Raw genomic sequence first — 17,607 nt, forward strand, 5'->3', positions numbered from 1 at the left:
TATTTGACACTCTTCTATTACCGCGGCTATCTCACCTAAACACTCGGTAAACTCATTTAATGTTTCCGCCGAGTCGGTAGGCATGTACACTGAAAACACTAAAAGAGCTCGCTCCGGCAGTACTATTTTAATAGCCGATATCCTCACACTTTTACACGGCACTACCACAACAGATGTAAACAAGCTCTTACGCCACAGCAGCGCGACGCCCCCGTACGGTCTTCCTCGCAAAAGGCCGGCTCCCGTGTCTACCGCCGACTTCCCGAAATAGGCAAAGTTCATATCAATATCACCTAAAAATGATATAGTTTCAGGTGTCAGCCAAGTCTCCTGTAGTGCGATAATGTCCGCCTGTCCACACAACGACCTAACACAGTCAACAGAACGTGTTATAGATCTACAATTAAAACTAAGTAATTTTATTTTAGTTCGTTGTGCCGTCTTTTCCATTCACGTATTTATTTATTTGGTGCATGTCATTTACCGGTCCGATAATAAAGACGCCACGAATATTTTTTGACTCAGTTAAACACCGTTGCATACAATACTTTTTCTACGACCAAGCACTTACTTTGAAAGAAAATTATAAATTCAACAAATACCTACTTTCAGTCATCTTAGTTATCTTTGTAGTGGACCACCTACCATTTTGAATATGCAGTTTGAGTGCAAACATGAATATAAAACTGTCTATGGTATGGTTCTCTGAAGCCTGGCCACTAATACTTAAGACGAATCGAGCCGCGTCGAATCGAGTTCCCATACATTTGAATGCGATTCGACGCGTCGCCAATGAACGCAGCAGAAAACGAAGGAGACTCGACTCTGCGAATGCCAGGCTTTATCTGACATTCTAAGGTTGGCAACAATGTATTTCATACAATATTTTAATTTTCTACGATGAAGTGATTGGTTTGTTAAGTTGGTAGCAATGAAATTACAGAACTTTAACAGCTATAACGTGCTACTGCTACAAATGTTTTCAGGGTATAGACTAGATAGACTTATCCTGACATATTTTATGTAGGGTTTTAAAGTTCTATGCATGACCTTGTAACTCACGAATAACAGTACGGGAGTAGAAAAAATGATAAAACATCTGGCCGTCACTATCGCACTTACAAATAGTGCGATAGGGACGGCCTGATGTTTTTATCATTTATAGCGCGACCATGCTTGCCTGCCGATGACCATATAAATAACTTAGGAATTATTGATATCTACTTTAAATTTAAACCTGGATAAATAATAATTGAATAGGTAGGCTGTCTTAGGTTTTCGCGCCTACCGGGCGATCGGACGGTAGGTGAAGCGATTGTCATCTTGACTGCACCTCGACTGCAATTATGGTATCCGCTTATTTACTGCGCTCCGACTGCGCAGTCCGTGCCTGCTCTTACATTTGATCACATTCAAAGTCAAAAATAATTTTGATACTCACTTAGTCTTGCAAGTATGAGCGATATTATTACGAGTAGGTAACTTGAATCACTTGTGCAAACTGTCAAATTATTCATGCTAATTTACTGAGTTGATGTTTACTTCCACAGGCGTAGTTATTATATGAGTAGTTATGATTATTATGTACACTATTGCAATTATAGTACTCCTCTATGTCGATGTCGTATCCGACAATTTTTCTGTATACCGGGTGAGTAAGTATAAATAAAATAATAAAGCCACATATATTTATTGTCATAAGATATGTTACTCTTAATTATTTTCAAGTTTTAAAATAAAACATGACAATCAAATTATGCCAACAGGTATACATATAACAGATATGTAAGTACCTATAGTTATATATCAGCAAACAGCATACTATTACTGTTTTATACATAAGTAGAGGTGGTTAATTTAAATTGATGCCGCGGACGTCTATATTTCTACATCATTCAACATAAATTTATTATAATATAATATCTAGTTATTGTATTTTTTACTTATAAGATTATTACATCGCACATTGTTTCAAATCAAAGCAACACACCCAAACACACATCTGACACTTAAAAATATAATCACACTATCATTCTCATTTTAAATTATAGGAATTAGTTAGTGCATGCATCTTTATCAGTTATCATCCAAGCTAACCTGTAACTTATTAATTAGAGTTTTCATATACATCATAATTTCTTTGCCACCATCTATTCAGTTTAGGTGATTTGTTAGGGATCTGTGATAGAACGGGAGTGTTGACGTATGGGATGAATGTTGAAACTTCAGGAACTATATTTTGCGTTATCTGACGATGAATAGACAGTCGGTTCTTGTTCTGAAGCATCGCGGGCGCTACATAAGGGAACAACGGTTGGGGGTTCGGGTTCGATAAAGGATCATAATAATTTGTTAGCTGAGTATTTTGGTTATTATAATACTGCAATGGCAACTGACATGCCGTTCCATCGAGCAGTTTGTCTAAAGGTGCCGTATAAATTCTGAAATTGATGTCGCTGTAATCTAGCTGCGATTCTAAGAACACCGCCATCCTGTCCGACAAAACCCACACGTTGCGTTCTGCATCAATTTTCACGTCACTGGGGAAAACTAAACCCACGTCATCTTTATCCACGACGGCCACGTTTTCTGGCTTCAATGACCGGAAAGTATTCCAACATCCAATTGCGTTCTGATCGATCAGATTAAAGAGTTGCACGCCGCTCTCGTCCATAACCTTGGCAGTTGTGTGGCCGTTGGGGCCACGGTTCCCGACCACTTTGAAATCGTGATATGAATCACTGACTTTCGATTCGTCTCTCAGTATACGAGTAGAGACGGCGAATTCAGTATGACTTGAGAGAGGACTGAAATAAAGAGTTCTGAAACCATCTGCACCGGCAGCAGACGCACTGATCCCAAAAATTCCTTCGGCTCCCCATTGGAAATTGAGACCCGCAATATTGTAGTCACCAAGGAGTGGGTCGGGATAAAAGTAGCTGTGACTGAATCGCCAGGATCTGTTCAGTCTCCAGGAATAAGCGATGAGTCCGTATCCGAGTTCATCGGAGAAGTATGCGAAGGTGTCGTCACAGGTAGGACCTTCGTCGAGTGCTATGTTGGCAATGAAAGTGGTAGGCACGATGTCATCAGGTCGAAACACGTAACGTCGGATTCGCTGGTCGGTGTTGAGGTCATAAACATTAATGCTGTACGGGCAGAGGTTTGTAACGTTTGGATCTGTAAAGAAAGCAAATGTATTATATTGAATACTGTGGCACGGTCCGCTTTACTTACATATTTAGTTGAAATAAGTGAGGGAGTTTGAGTGGGTCAGTAGACGACAGGTGGGGGGCACCGTCTACCTTTCAACGTTGTGGTTCGTCCTTATTAGATCTTCCTTTATTTCCTATTAGTTAAGACCCTCCAGTAAAATATCAGGATTTAATAGGAATGTATTTTGTTATTTCAGAGCGGTTGTCCGTAATAATAGATTTCTTTTCCCCAATTTCATGGATCTCTTGTGCATTTTCTTTCGGAAATCACGTTCCAAATATTCCAATAAAAAAGTTTCCAACATCAAATCACAGAATAATTCTAACAAATACCTTTTGGTTTTTAGAAGTAAGTAGATACTTATCTTTTCGTTCATTCTAAACTATATAATGTAGTAGGTATCATGATTTAGTGTTGGAAAATAACATCAGTCCACGAGTCAAGTTAAAACCACCTTATCAGAAAAGATAAATCTTGCTGCCTTTAATCTTTTATGTCGGTTTATTGTATGTTTAAATAGAGAAAATTCCTTGACGCTGTTAAAATTTAACTTTATAGTTAAAATTTTGCAATAAATAAAATAAGATACATGGCTCCAACCAATTTTTCGCACTGATTCTCATTACAGTCAAGAAATGGTACTGCACAGAAGGTTAGGTTTGGCTAGCACTACAGTCATTCTTAAATCAGTCAAAATTTGAATGATACTTGTGTAATAATCTAATAACTAAGGTAGCTGACGACCGGTCTGGCTCAGTCGGTGGTGGGTGACCCTGCCTGCTGAGCCGCCGTCCGGGGTTCGAATCCCGGTAAGGGCGTTTATTTGTGTGCTGAGCACAGATATTTGTTCCTGAGTCATGCACGGGAAACATGGTCGCGCGATAGACGATAAAATAGCAGGCCGTCCCTATCGCACTATTAGTAAGTGCGATAGGGACGGCCTGATATTTTATCGTCTATCGCGCGACCATGCTTCCCGTGATGGATGTTTTCTATGTATATAAGTATGCATTTATCTATTTAAGTATGTATATCGTCGCTTAGCACCCATAGTACAAGCTTTGCTTAGTTTGGGGCTAAGTTGATCTGTGTAAGGTGTCCCCCTATATTTATTTTTATTTATTTATTTTAGCTTCTGCCAACTCTAAGGTTGAACAGAATGTGCTCGTGCAGTCAGTTGCGTCCTATCCTAATCATGATGAATTATGTTTTATACTTTGTATATTGCACTTACCATATCCATAGGTGCCGACATCCAACACCCAAAGTCTGTCGCACTTGTCGGCTTTGATCCTGTAGACAGTGTTGAGGCCATTTTCACAGTCGCCGAGCGCATTGCCTGCCCAATTCGGGTAGGGGTTGAGTTTTGGTGATGGTTCGTAAGGCGCATCCAATGGGATGTAGTTCAAAGTCGCAGGGACACCTGGAAAAAAAAACATATTTTGAAGTCAGGTACTTATGACCCTTTGCCCGAATATAATATTGACATATTAGATAATTATGAGTAGGTATCTCGACACTGTATTATAAAAAAAATATTCATGTACCAAAAATAGCAGTTACAATAGCAATAAATAACCAGTGATCGGTTTTTTGGATTCGACATGGGGTGAACGACCTCAATCATTATGTTAGTATGGATATGCCCCGGGAATCCGGACTTAATGTTGTTAGAAAAGGCAAAAAAATATGTACAATATCCACAATGCCAAATGGTTTTATTGCTCAACCAAAAATATAAAGCAACAACATTAACATTATAAACTTAAACTAAAAATAGTACATAACGTAATAGGCCTTACTAACATGCGATTTCATAACCACTATAAATCTCTCCAACAATTTAAAAATGTGAACTCTTTAGCTAATAATGAAATGTCAAAGTCAAGATTTTGAAGTATTTTTTCCATAAGGAAATACTTTGTGGAGGTTCTAATATATTTTGCTTAATAGAGTGTAGAGATTAGGAAAAGAATAGAAGTTTTTGTCTCAACTGGTTGCCATGTAAGAGTAAAAAGTTCCTTAGAGATAATTTCGTCGTATCAATATTAACTTTTCTACTTGATATCCCGCGAGGGTGAATCCAAAAAACCGATCACTGTAAATAACATATTACAAATAGGAACGACTGCCTAGAAAATGTTTGTATAATTTATACTCCTTTATTTCTACTATGCTGTAAGGTAAGAGTTGTAACTCCATACATCAGTAAATGCGAGTTATTTGTATAGGCATAATTATAATAGTGTCATCTAGCGACAATCACACGTCAATCACGCGTCAAATAGCGTGAATTATCAGTACCACTACTCGATACTAGGTGTCAACAGTGTCTCGTCTGCCAAAAAAATAATATTAGAACAGTTTAAAATTTATAAATTACAAGCAGAAGGAATTGAAAACAGAATACTGATTAATATCTAAGTAATCAGCTAAGTAAGCTTGAACGTATTCAAAATGTCTGCATTCGGTTCATATTTGGGCTGCGCAAATACGACCATGTTTCCAGTTTTCGATCTCAACTAAAATGGCTCCCCATCCGTCGTCGTCGGAATTCTCACATAATTTCTCTTCTTTATTCTATACTTTTTAATCCAGCAACTCCCCGCTATCTCAAGGAGCGTTTCTCTTATCTTAATTCAATTAGATCCTCTCAAAATTTCCTTCTATCTGTGCCATCTTCATCTTCCAAATGTTATAATCGTTCATTTACTTTCCAAGCTATTCGACTGTGGAACTCTCTCCCTGTTGAGTTAAGACGTTCTCAATCTATTGCCTCGTTTAAATCAAACCTTAAAGAATACTATCTTTCCCTACCTTAGATTTTATGAATGACACTGTTGTTTGTTTCTCTATGAATATAAACCTTTTTATATATATATTTATGTGTGTATGTTTATGTATGTTTATGGTTATACTTATTTATGTATGTCTATTTGAATGAGTGTTTTGTGTTGTTTGGTTGTATTTAAATTCTACTTCTCATATTTTTAGAGCCACCTACCATATATTCTGATTATATTAACTCCAGTACCCAAAGGTTGTCTGGAAGAGATCGCTCTTCAGCGATAAGACCGCCTGTTGTTACCTCTGTTTAATTTGTTTTGTTTCTTGTGTATTACTTGTAAACTATGTGAGGTGTGCAATAAAGAGTATTGTATTGTATTGTATTGTAATATCTACTATTGCAATATTAGCTAAAAATTGGTGAGCATTAGACTCTTCGTTCGTCGCGACATCTATTGACAAGTAGGAGTACTGGTAATTTAAGCTGGCTGACGCGTGATTGACGCGTGATTGTCGCTAGATGTCACTATAACTATGCCTATAGAAATAACTCGCATTTACTGATGTATGGAGTTACAACTCTTCCCTAACTTATTCCTCAATACCGAAATTGTTGGAAAATTTACGAAGTCTTGTTATAAAGAATCATGTAAACATGTACCCCCTTATTCATAAACGTACTCTAAAGTTATGTTATTATAGTTACCGATAAAGTTCGTTTGTCCCTATCCGACGTATTAGTGTGATAGAAAAGGACAGACGAACTTTATCGGCTTAATAACTTAAGAGTACGTTTATGAATAAGGGGGGTACTGTTTGTATATTACTGGAGGCTTCCGATTATATGCAAATATATTATTATATCAAGTGACAAGATTAGTTTCGTGTGAGTTGTCGTCATATTGTTATTTAGATAAATGTTTAAAAATTATCGGGAGTCAATTGGGTTAACTTGTGTTTAATATTCTATATCATTAGTCATCTACAATACTTTGATAATTCTGAACTCAGATCAGGCCCCGTAGCCGAATGGCATTTCTGCGAAACGAATCGCCATCGAAACGCCGCAGAAATGTAGTCTGGCTCTGTCGCGCCAATACGCAAGAGCGATAGAGATAGATAGCTACGAAAGAGATATTATCGTGAGCGTTTCGTGAGCGTTTGTGCATTCGGCTACGCACACTGATCAGGGTGGCTAGCCGAATGGCACAATCGCTCACGAAACGCTCACGAAACGAAGCGCTAGGAGATAGATATCTACTAGCGCTTCGTTTCGTGAGCGTTTCGTGAGCGATTGTGCCATTCGGCTAGCCACCCTGTTGGTCAACACTACCTACCCGATACACGTAAGTTCTAATTTATAAACTGGGGGCCGATTTTTGAGTCTCACGGCGTTCGAATTCAGAAAATTGTCACAGAATATTATTATTTTCCTATTGGCAATTCACCGTTTTCAACCGGTATTTTAGTGAAAGTGAGATTCAGAAATCGGCCCCCTGTATGGCGTTTTGACGGCCCTTATGCTCTCACTAACAGTAATGCAAATACATGATAATTATATTAATTATGTACATCAACCTACATTTCTTTCGTGTAAAATATAGATATCATTATGAAATAATGCAAATGAACAGTAATTTAAAAGAAACGTCCGAGCAGGTTTATTTTTCGATGAAAAAATAAGAGTTACCGATAAAAGTACTTATTATATTTATAAACAGGTCCCTATACCATTCAAAACTCTTGGATATGTTTCTACTCAGTAACACTTGCACCGCGCCCAATACAATGTTTGGCTTAAGTAGGCTTTGGGCCTTGAGCAAACCTTGAGTAGGCGCAGTTAGTTTATCGATCGCTCCAATTGATAAATGTAGATTGATTATTTTAAGTGCCTAGGCCCGCTCCTGCGCAATGTAGCCTTACGTTGGCGAATTTATGTCAAACGCAAGGCGTTCATAGTACATCATTACTATCATTAATTAGTCATTCATGATGACGTACAGATTTGGCAAGGCAAATATAACCTTAACAGTATGACATAACGAACCAGGGCACGGTTTCATAAATTAAACGATCTATGAATACTTATACATAATTCATTATTTGAGTAATGTTTAGTAATAGGTAATTATACGGGACAGATAAAGCCCATAAAAAAAAAGCGTACCCCTGAAATGTATGGGCCTTTTGGGCTTAAAACTAGATGGCGCTGTTTCGCAGGCTGGAAGTGGCCAAAAATATATTTTCCCTTAATATTTTTGCGTGTTTTTACTCTTTATAAGAATAAATGACATGCTTCATTATTTTAATATCATGATATCACGTCAATTATTTTTTTATACAAGGGGGCAAAGTTGTATTTTAACGTCGAGTGTGGAATTAAAAAACGAGCAAGTGAAAGGATTCTATAGTTGAACCACGAGCGAAGCGAGTGGTTCGAGAATAGAATCCCGAACTTGCGAGTTTTTTAACACACGAGAAGTAAAATACATTTGCACCCGAGTGTAACACAAAACTTTTCCCCTCACTATAGCGAGGAAACTACAACGCAAAAAATGCGTTTATCACTGCTTCCAGTAGTTCCACAGGTGGTAAATCATCTTTATTACTAGATTCACCTACTTGTATCAATTTTAAAGCAGTTAATTTGACTTTATTCAAGGTCAAATTACTTTACCCACTAGTGGATAAAATGTGTTTTTACCCGCTGGTATTAAAGGACAAAACACGTGTTTCCGAGTTAGTGAGGGAAAAAAAAAATTGTAGGCATCATCAGTGTCACACAGACTGACACACAGGTTTATTCTAGTTCGGGCACCGGACTTCACCACAAATCAAATTTAATTATGTATTTGATTAATTTTAGCTAATATAAAATTAATGTAAATTAATTTTTTTTGTGGTGAATGAAATAAACAAATATTCTATTCTATTCTAGTGTAGTTGTGATAGTATTTTATAGGTGGCACTAAATGAGGTACGATTCTTAGTATGAGACTGTAAATCCTATATACTTAAATGATCCTTGATACGCGCTAATCTAATATTCTAAACCTGTTTGTTATTTCTATGAAATTAAAGATTAAGTAGGTATTGAAGTATTGCATCTAATTTATTTTAAGTATAATCCGCAAGACTAAATTATGGTAAGTAAGGATTACTTGGAGGTCGTAGCTTGTCACTTGGCTTTTCTGATTAAGTAATAACGCAACCGTAACACCTCAGTCCTTCTTACTACGTAGAGATTACCTCGCTGGATGCATGCGAATAATAATATGCATTTCTCTGCACGCTACCAGTGCAATAACCGATTAGCTTCTAATTTAAATAATGCATGGTCGCTACTCCGTAGTGCACACTTACTATGTGTACATAGCAGTGGCGGCGCGCTCATACAATCCAATTCCCACCGAGTTGCCCTAGATGTTCCGCAACAAATACCAAAGTTACAAACCACCATTGAAATAAAAAAAACATACTTATAATTAAAACATTACGTATTGCCTCACAAATAATAACACCATTTGCTTAAATTCAAATATGTACCTAAAATTATCGGGCGCGCGAACGCGAAGTGAAGCTACTTATGCCTAAGCTTTCATATTCATTCATGGTCACTCCACACAGATACAAAAATCACGCACACGCTGATAAAGACAGCCCGCTCAACTAAACTCCAAAGCAACTCGGCTTCTTATCGAGTTATTCATTTGAATAAAAACCGTAAACAATGTGTTATAAGGTTTATATTTGAAAACACGCACATACACATTCACAAAGTCCGCGCGTGTGAGTGTTTGCCTATCGCGAACTCCTATGTACGTAATTTGGGCGCAACTATCTCTTTTACTCTACTCATAGCAGGATTGAGATGACAGAGAAGGGTGACGGCCATTTGCGAACACATAAACAGACAAGCGCACAACATTCGATGGCTCGCACTTGTTCATTTGAATTTAAAGCTTCGAGTGAAACAAATAAGATTGATATCACAGTGTAATAATTGCATGCTAAATATTGCCATACTAAAATTATAAATGTATTAATGGGTAAAATTTTATTGTGTTTTGTTATCGCACATAAATTTATTTTAAATAAAAGCCTTTAAATATTGATAGTTTCTATTAAAAAACCGAGAATCTTATTTAATTTAAGTTTAGTAATGTGATAATGAACGTTTCTTCATCAGATATACTTTGTATGAAAAGGTTTTTAAATTCGTGGGTGAAAATGGAATAATATCACTGCAACACTTGCGTCCCGCTTGTTACCGAGGTTTCGTGTGCTTTCAAATGTTTTGTGTTATGCTCTCAGTTTTTTTATTAACTTGCTCATTACGTGCAATATATCAGTGAAATTTAAATGATTTGGAGTGTTTCGGTGTCGTGTTTTAGTGACAGTGCAAGCCAGAGTTTCAAGGTTAGATACTACCTGTTTTTAAGAGATAGTTAGGACTTTCTTTGGTTTGTTTAGTAATGACTGTTGATGTTGTATAATAGATTACTTACTAAATGAATCAACACGTTTTTCGACGCAAACATTTGAAATAAAGAAAGTATTGTCACGCGAGGCCGTGATCGTCCAGAGTTAAATATAAGTTATAAGCGGAGAGATGGCTTTTTTAAGCGCTTTCATAGCGGACTGTATGATAAATGCACTTGGATGGGCGCCTATGGTACCTAATATTAAGGTAGGTTGCGGTTTTTAGGGTTCCGTATCCGTAGTCAACTAGGAACCCATATAGTTTCGCCATGTCTGTCTGTCCGTCCGTCCGTCCATCCGTCCGCGGATAATCTCAGTAACGGTTAGCACTAGAAAGCTGAAATTTGATACCAATATGTATATCAATCACGCCAACAAAGTGCAAAAATAAAAAATGGAAAAAAATGTTTTATTAGGGTACCCCCCCCTACATTTAAAGTGGGGGCTGATATTTTTTTTCATTCCAACCCCAACGTGTGATATATTGTTGGATAGGTATTTAAAAATGAATAAGGGTTTACTAAGATCGTTTTTTGATAATATTTATATTTTCGGAAATAATCGCTCCTAAAGGAAAAATGTGCGCCCCCCCCCCCTCTAACTTTTGAACCATATGTTTAAAAAATATGAAAAAAATCATAAAAGTAGAACTTTATAAAGAATTTCTAGGAAGATTGTTTTGAACTTGATAGGTTCAGTAGTTTTTGAGAAAAATACGGAAAACTACGGAACCCTACACTGAGCGTGGCCCGACACGCTCTTGGCCGGTTTTAATTTTTTGCTCTGTGTTGCCTTCCAAATATATTCACGCGCCGCCACTGGTACATAGTGAGTTAGTGTATCTACCCACGTGTGGAAATGCCTTCGTAATTCGCCTACTCCATCAGTGCCATTACGAATATAATATTTCCGGTTTTATTTACTAGTTACGAAATATTATGTTTACTTACAAGTGACTTAAATACATATCAATATATTAATGACTTAGTTTTAAGCTAGGTAGGCCTCTAGTGTGGGTGTGGAAGGCCACATGCGTGGATATCTTTGCGGAGTCCCAGGTCCCATACTACCCGTGCACATACTTTGGCCGGTAATGTAGCCGACCAGGCATGACTATACAAGGGCAAAAACTCGTCTTTACTGCAAAACTATGATTTTGCGACGCCAGGAGTGGATACAAGGGGACCTTGGCCGGCGCATGAAAGAATTTATGGAGGCCTTTTGTCCACACGGGTAATCGACGCATTGGAAGACATAGAGTTGAGGTTTACCTCTCCCAGCGTATGTTGCTGACAGTACAGAGAGGTAACGCCGTGTTGCCCAGCGTCGATGCCGCATAAGGAGTCGGGGGCATTCTTTTACTCGGCTGTCTTGTGCTATCACTATCACTCGATATAATACAATACAGCTTCGATATGATGATGATGTATGTCATGCGTGATAAGACCGACTATAATAGGCCGGGTATTTGTGCTACGGTGTTACCACACTTCATTGGACAAGTTGTTGATTAGTTACGTATATTATTTACATGTGTGTACGTATGTTTGTAATTAATTGCATACATGTTAACTGGGAAAATTATTTTAAGTAAATCCTTAAAAAAAACGCATGCTGGAGAGCATCATGTTACCAATTTTAATAATATTTATCCGAGACGTCAGGAACGGATACTAAACTAAGACCGGTTTTTATAGCCTATAAGGATGGCATTTAATTATTCACTTTCTATGTTTCTAATTATGTCACTTTATAGTTTCATCTACCTGACTAGGTTAATGTCACGTTTATGTTTAAAGTTTTGCTTATGCAACATTATACCAGTCCGTGTATTAAGATTAGATCATCGTTAATTTGACGTTTGACGACCGGTCTGGGTGGCTAGCCGAATGGCACAATCGCTCACGAAACGCTCACGAAACGAAGCGCTAGTAGATATCTATCTCTATCGCGCTTGCGTATTGGCGCGACAGAGCCAGCGGCGTATCGCTTTCGTTTGGCGTCGGAGAAATGCCATTCGGCTACGGGGCCTGGACTAGTCGGTAGTGACCCTGCCGGCTAAAGCCCTGGGTTCGAACCCCGGTAAGGGCATTTATTTGTGTGATGAGTACAGATATTTTTTCTTGAGTTATGGATGTCCTCTATGTAGGTATTTAAGTAGGTATGTATTTATCTATACCTACAAATATGTATCTATCGTCGCCTAGTACCCATAGTACAAGCTTTGCTTAGTTTGGGGCTGGGCTGATCTGTATAAGGAGCCTAAGGTGTCCCAAATATTTATTTAATTAAACATTTTTGTAACCGAAATATCTTCTAGCGATATTTTATTATTCATTACATACAGTTTTTTTTAACTAAAAGAAAAATAGAAAACAATGCGCCTCTAGCTGTTTGCAACCTCTTTAAACAACGGCCCCATCCAATACCGTCGCAGGTTCGAGTCCTGCTGGAGGTGCAAATTTATCAATTTCTACTAGTTTTCATTTCAAACTATGAAAATTAGTTGTTATGAAAAATATAATTTACATATCCATACTAATATTATAAATGGGAAAGTGTGTGTGTCTGTTTGTTTGTTTGTCCGTCTTTCACGGCAAAACGGAGCGACGAATTGACGTGATTTTTCAAGATAATTGAAGGGATGGGCTACCTTATGTCTCTCTCTAACGAGAGCGAAGCTGCGGGCAAAAGCTTGTATTATAATAAAGCCATACCTGCAAACCATCTGGGAACACTGACGAATAGCTTATTTCTCCACCTCTCGATGCCCACGGGCAGTGCATTCTCAGGGATCAGAGCGCCCGTTTGTATGGCTTGTTGTTTGGTGTAATCATCTGGATAGTTCCAGTCCAGAGCGTTCCAGGCATACAGCTCCTGAAGTTTCACTGCGGCCGACGCAATGGAAACCAATGCGCACAGTATGAAAAACTGTGCCGACATTTTGCTCTGTGGAAAAAAAAATTAAATTAATTTTTATTTTCAAAAAAACTACTCGCCCTGGCTTTGTAGGGTTAAACATGACTTTAATAAATCTATAGGTCAAAATATAATGAAAATCCGTTCACAGTTTCTGAGTTTTCCGCGTATAAACAGACAGATGCAGCGGGGGACTTTCACAATAAATGTTTGGGCTTCCGGTTGGGACGCCATCATAGCGGTTTCGTGTCGTGAATACTTTATTTTTCCTTTACTCATTAATGTTGTTTAAAGTGTAATATTGATAGCGTATTATGCAGTAAACTAATGGTGTAGTGAGAAGCTGATGAAGAATTGTTTTCGAAACGCGTTTGGCCTCTTTTTTGTCGTAAACGGCCGGTAGTCTACGTACTCTTGTAAAATCTAGCTATAAATTTACAAGTGCTAAGTCACCGTACAATGTCGTACTTACCGTACAAAAATTACTAATATTAGCTCATATCACCTTGACACTGGCGAAATAGTCCCAATGGACTGAAGCCATTTAATTTTAAAAACTGAACTGAATAAATGTTTGTGTCAGATACTTATCTTTTGATATCGCGACATATTATTTTCTCATTCGACGTAATATATAAATTTTCTTGAAATATTAAATACAGGAAGCGCCTTTTAATTGTATACTTGCCTCCAAACGTTTTATACTTCAAAACAAAACGTAATAATTATAATTACATAATTAATTCCTCACTTGTACCCATATTTCATGTGCCTATAAAAACAATGTAGGATTAATGGAAGTGTGTGCAATAATGACGTGCGGTATTGTACACAATCACTGGATCGTTGAGCTATAGAACCGGCTTGCTTGGCCTCCAATAACTGGGAGTCTTACATGAAAACCTGTAATGGCAGTGATTTACTCCTTATCGCTGCACAAGAAACCTACACTTGTCATCAATTATAAACAGTAGTGTCCGTTATGATATTTATGATTCCGTATATTTCGGTATAGACGCCATATTTTGTAGCCCCGTGTGATGACGAATAAAGAATTTCACCACCCCTTTCATCCGGTGGGTGTCGTAGAAGTCGACTGTGGGATGTGGGTTAAATTGTGTTACAATTGTGTTAATGTCATATCACAATTTGGATTTCTTTCAACCCCTTTTTGCCTAGAGTGGCACTGAAACTTAGTAGTTCATGTGCTCTGCCTACCCCTTTGTGGGATACAGGCGTGATTATATGTATGTACTTTGTAACAAAAGGTAGACAATTTACCATATATTCATAGAACATTTCATTGTATTTATAAGATAATCGCTCCTGAAAACTAAGTAATAAGCGATATTTTTAAAGACATGATAAGTTTTAGGATGAAGTTTATTCCTAGTTAATTCTGTCAACAAATCTTAAGTAGGTACTTGATGGTGGTGTTTAAATTTAAGTCGTTCATGACACATTGGACTTATTTGTAATGTCATTAAACGTTTTCGAATAAATAAAATAGATAAATAATCATTCGTAGGTATATCATACTAGCTTTTACCCGCGGCTTCGCTCGCCTTAGAAAGAGACAAAAAGTAGCCTATGTCACTCTCCATCCCTTCAACTATCTCCACCTAAAAAATCACGTCAATTCGTCGCTCCGTTTTGCCGTGAAAGGCGGACAAACAATCAGACACACACACTTCCCCATTTGTACTATTAGTATGGATTATAATTCAACTAATAATGATTAATGAAACTATAAAAACTTCACTACTGTCGTTAGGGGGAAAATTAGAAATAAGTCAATATTTCTATTAGTATTTAGTGTTTTTAAGTAACAGTGCGACCTTGTTATTAAGCATCCGATGTCAGTAGGCCGTAAGTAACAGGATAGGTAATCAGTTTATGTCAAAAAGTAGATTTTGTCTCCTTCGCACTTAGCTTACTGATATAACATAAATTAGAGACAAAAATAATAGTGCGATCCCACAAAACCTTTGTAAAACAAATACTTTATGATAACGCCTCGTTGTTTCTAAACCAAATTTCGTATTATGATTTTACATAGACTAACGTAAATACAATTTGTACCGTTTGATATTAATTGCATAATTGTCATAATTAAAGGAAATGCCCGTCTGCTTTTTAATTAGGTTGAACAAAGGTCAAAACAACTTGTAAAGAAAAACGAATAAATTTCTTAACACACTTCCATCCATACCACTATTAGGATATCGCCGACAACTTTAATCAGTTCTTCCGTTTTAGCACTCACTCTAATCGGGCACTTCCATAGGCGTAATCGATCAACACATAATATTTGTGTATACTTTAAATATAATAAATTGTTACGTACATATTTCAGACTGGCATCCAAAGACACGATACACACGAGAGCTGGAGGTGGACTAGGGGTTCGATCCACTAGCCTCATCAATATAAAAGTTTGCAAGACTCCTACCAACAGACACCGCGAGTACGCGAACGTAGTCCAGCGAATCTATAGACCTGTCTGGTGGTTAATTAAAAGTTTAGAATGCTACTTGTATTCCTACAAGAGTATGTATTTGGCGGCTAATATGTAGCCGATTTTTAACTTTGCAGGATACTAAAGAAGAATCTTAGGATTTAGTAACCTATTTAGTAATACTTAGCAGATGGCAATCTGAGAAGTTGTGTCAAACATTATTTGTGAATTCAAAATTTTCCTTATTATTTGTTATGTTCTGTGGGTCGGTAAGCAAATAATAATAATCCTGTTGTTTGACATTGAGAACCTTCAAATAAATAAAATAAGAGAAAACAGATTCGACATATAATTATAATTACTTATGCTCATGCGCGAAAAAAATAATGATCGTACATGCTACACTGGTTCTAGCTAATAATAGTAATAATAGAAGTCATGTCTACAAGATTTAAAGCTCTTCAAAAATTAGGCCTAATAGAAGCTCATTGCATAATTCCGGGTCGAATGTGATCTTGGGTTCGTGGCCAACAGCATGTTAGCTTACACTTGTTTCTTAGCCATAGGCTATACTTGTTTTTTTGTGCCAAAATGTGGGTGTCACTGTCAACCACTAGGTTTGTTGATAAATAGATTTAGATGTTGCAGCTTTCACTGCTTCTAACAACTTTAATCCGCGTAAAAATATAATTATTAGTAGCAGATAAGAACTTGTTATGTAACAACTGAACTACTAAAGTCACTAAACTACTTATCTATTTCATCTATCGTTTTGGCTGAACATTAATGGAATTTATAAGGTTATAATTGTACTTACTTATTCAAATATAAGTGGTGATTAAGATACAAGCCGGAGGCGAGGTCAATTTTTTACTTTACTAGGAAATTTAATTGAAAGTGACATAAATTATCACCCTGATTGAGGTCACTTTTTAAAATTTGACAGTTACACGCGGTGTTTCGCTACCAATAGTATCAATTATCACAAATCTTTAGATACTGTTCGGAAACAGAAGTGTCGTGAAATGTATGGAACGTAATACTACCTAGTTTACTGTATTATCATTGACGAACTAAGAAATAGGTATACAATGCTGGAAATCTGCTCATAGTGCGCGATGAGGAAACACCATCAGATGCACCGTATCGACATACCACAGAGATATTTCACACAAATTTAATACCTACAATGATTCGTCAATTTCCGTTTTATGTTTGTTAAATATATGGTTTTGAATGACTTAACATTTAAAGCACATCCGACGTTAAAGTTTTCGGTATTTTGCTGCAAAATATATCAATTACATAAACGGACCATCAAAGTTTATATTAGACATTTTCCGGTAGCAAAGCTGCGACGATGACGTTTAGGACATCACACACCACACGTGTGTGTGTTTGTGAGTGTTCACACACATTCTTACATACAACTTTGATATTGTTATGATAAAGATATTTGTGTATTTTTAGAGTTGTGTCACAAAAATAATGGCACCTACACATACCGTCTATTATTAAATTGAAAAGAAATATAGGCAATTATGTTAAACGAGTGAAATTTATAACACTCCTCTTTGTTTTAAAAATGAAAGTTAGGTAATAAAATTTTCATTTCTTCAACTTTCATTTGTTTTTTTTTACATGTCCTAATTTCACCGTTAAGTGAAGAAAAAACATGACCAAAACTAGTAACCTTAACAGAATACATTTGTTAATTTACTAAGTAAGCATTAGAACATGACATG

General features: G+C 36.9%; 1 protein-coding gene across 1 annotated transcript; it reads right to left on the reverse strand.

The window, feature by feature from the left end:
* Positions 1–1,674: 1,674 nt before the first annotated feature.
* LOC125228912 (protein yellow-like) lies at positions 1,675–15,906 on the reverse strand. Its single transcript, XM_048133625.1, has 4 exons — positions 15,752–15,906; positions 13,203–13,434; positions 4,451–4,639; positions 1,675–3,180 (listed from the first exon to the last, which is right to left on the reverse strand). The coding sequence occupies exons 1-4, from the start codon at positions 15,827–15,829 to the stop codon at positions 2,108–2,110; spliced, it is 1,572 nt and encodes a 523-aa protein (XP_047989582.1). The 5' UTR covers positions 15,830–15,906; the 3' UTR covers positions 1,675–2,107.
* Positions 15,907–17,607: the final 1,701 nt, after the last annotated feature.

The sequence above is a fragment of the Leguminivora glycinivorella genome, chromosome 8, assembly GCF_023078275.1.
Source record: "Leguminivora glycinivorella isolate SPB_JAAS2020 chromosome 8, LegGlyc_1.1, whole genome shotgun sequence".
In the NCBI taxonomy this organism is placed as follows: Eukaryota; Metazoa; Arthropoda; class Insecta; order Lepidoptera; family Tortricidae; genus Leguminivora; species Leguminivora glycinivorella.

Coding starts and splice junctions, on each gene's coding strand:
- LOC125228912 (XM_048133625.1), bottom strand. CDS start 15,829: ATGAGGCTAGTGGATCGAACCCCTAGTCCACCTCCAGCTCTCGTGTGT. Junction 13,435..15,751: donor TGGATGCCAGTCTGAAATAT/GTACGTAACAAT, acceptor TTTTTTCCACAG/AGCAAAATGTCGGCACAGTT. Junction 4,640..13,202: donor TGTTCCCAGATGGTTTGCAG/GTATGGCTTTAT, acceptor TTTTTTTTCCAG/GTGTCCCTGCGACTTTGAAC.